General features: G+C 62.6%; 1 protein-coding gene across 1 annotated transcript in view; it reads right to left on the reverse strand.

The window, feature by feature from the left end:
* The window catches only part of TBCCD1 (TBCC domain containing 1), a gene marked incomplete at its 5' end in the record, with an annotated part of 8,097 nt that extends 7,656 nt beyond the window's left edge, over window positions 1–441 (reverse strand). The window contains 2 exons of the mRNA XM_010134054.1: window positions 106–255; window positions 337–441. Of these exons, the coding sequence (XP_010132356.1) occupies window positions 106–255; window positions 337–441 (255 nt within the window). The remainder of the gene's footprint in view (window positions 1–105; window positions 256–336) is intronic.
* Between the last annotated feature and the right edge of the window lie 3 nt (window positions 442–444).

The raw sequence follows: 444 nt of genomic DNA on the forward strand, positions 1-444 counted from the left end.
ATTCACCCCCCCAGGAACAACCCAGCCACTTTCCAACGCACCTCAAGGCAAGCCTTTGCAGTTCCCCACAGGGTCATGCAAGGAGAATCCTAGAGCCACAAATACCTTATTCTCGCTGACGGATTTTCCAGTCAGACTGGGAGACCTGGCTCTGGGGCTGGGCCATTCCTCCCCGATCAGCGACCTTCGCAGAGAAACCTTGTTCACCTGCTGGACGTACAGGAACAGCAGGAACTGCAGAGTGTCTACCGACAGCTAGCCGAGAGGGAACAAAAAGAGGCGTTAGGATGGGCTGCGCTCTCCCCACGCCCGCCCGGCTCGGGATGGGGCTCCTGCCTTGCTCCGCTCCCGCTCCAGCTCGTCGGCGTTGGCACACGCCGCCTCGGCCTCGGCCCACTCGAGGCGGCGCGGCGGGTCCCGCCAGAGGAGGCTGTGGAAGAGCTC

The sequence above is a fragment of the Buceros rhinoceros genome, unplaced genomic scaffold, assembly GCF_000710305.1.
Source record: "Buceros rhinoceros silvestris isolate BGI_N320 unplaced genomic scaffold, ASM71030v1 scaffold6544, whole genome shotgun sequence".
Classification (NCBI taxonomy): Eukaryota; Metazoa; Chordata; class Aves; order Bucerotiformes; family Bucerotidae; genus Buceros; species Buceros rhinoceros.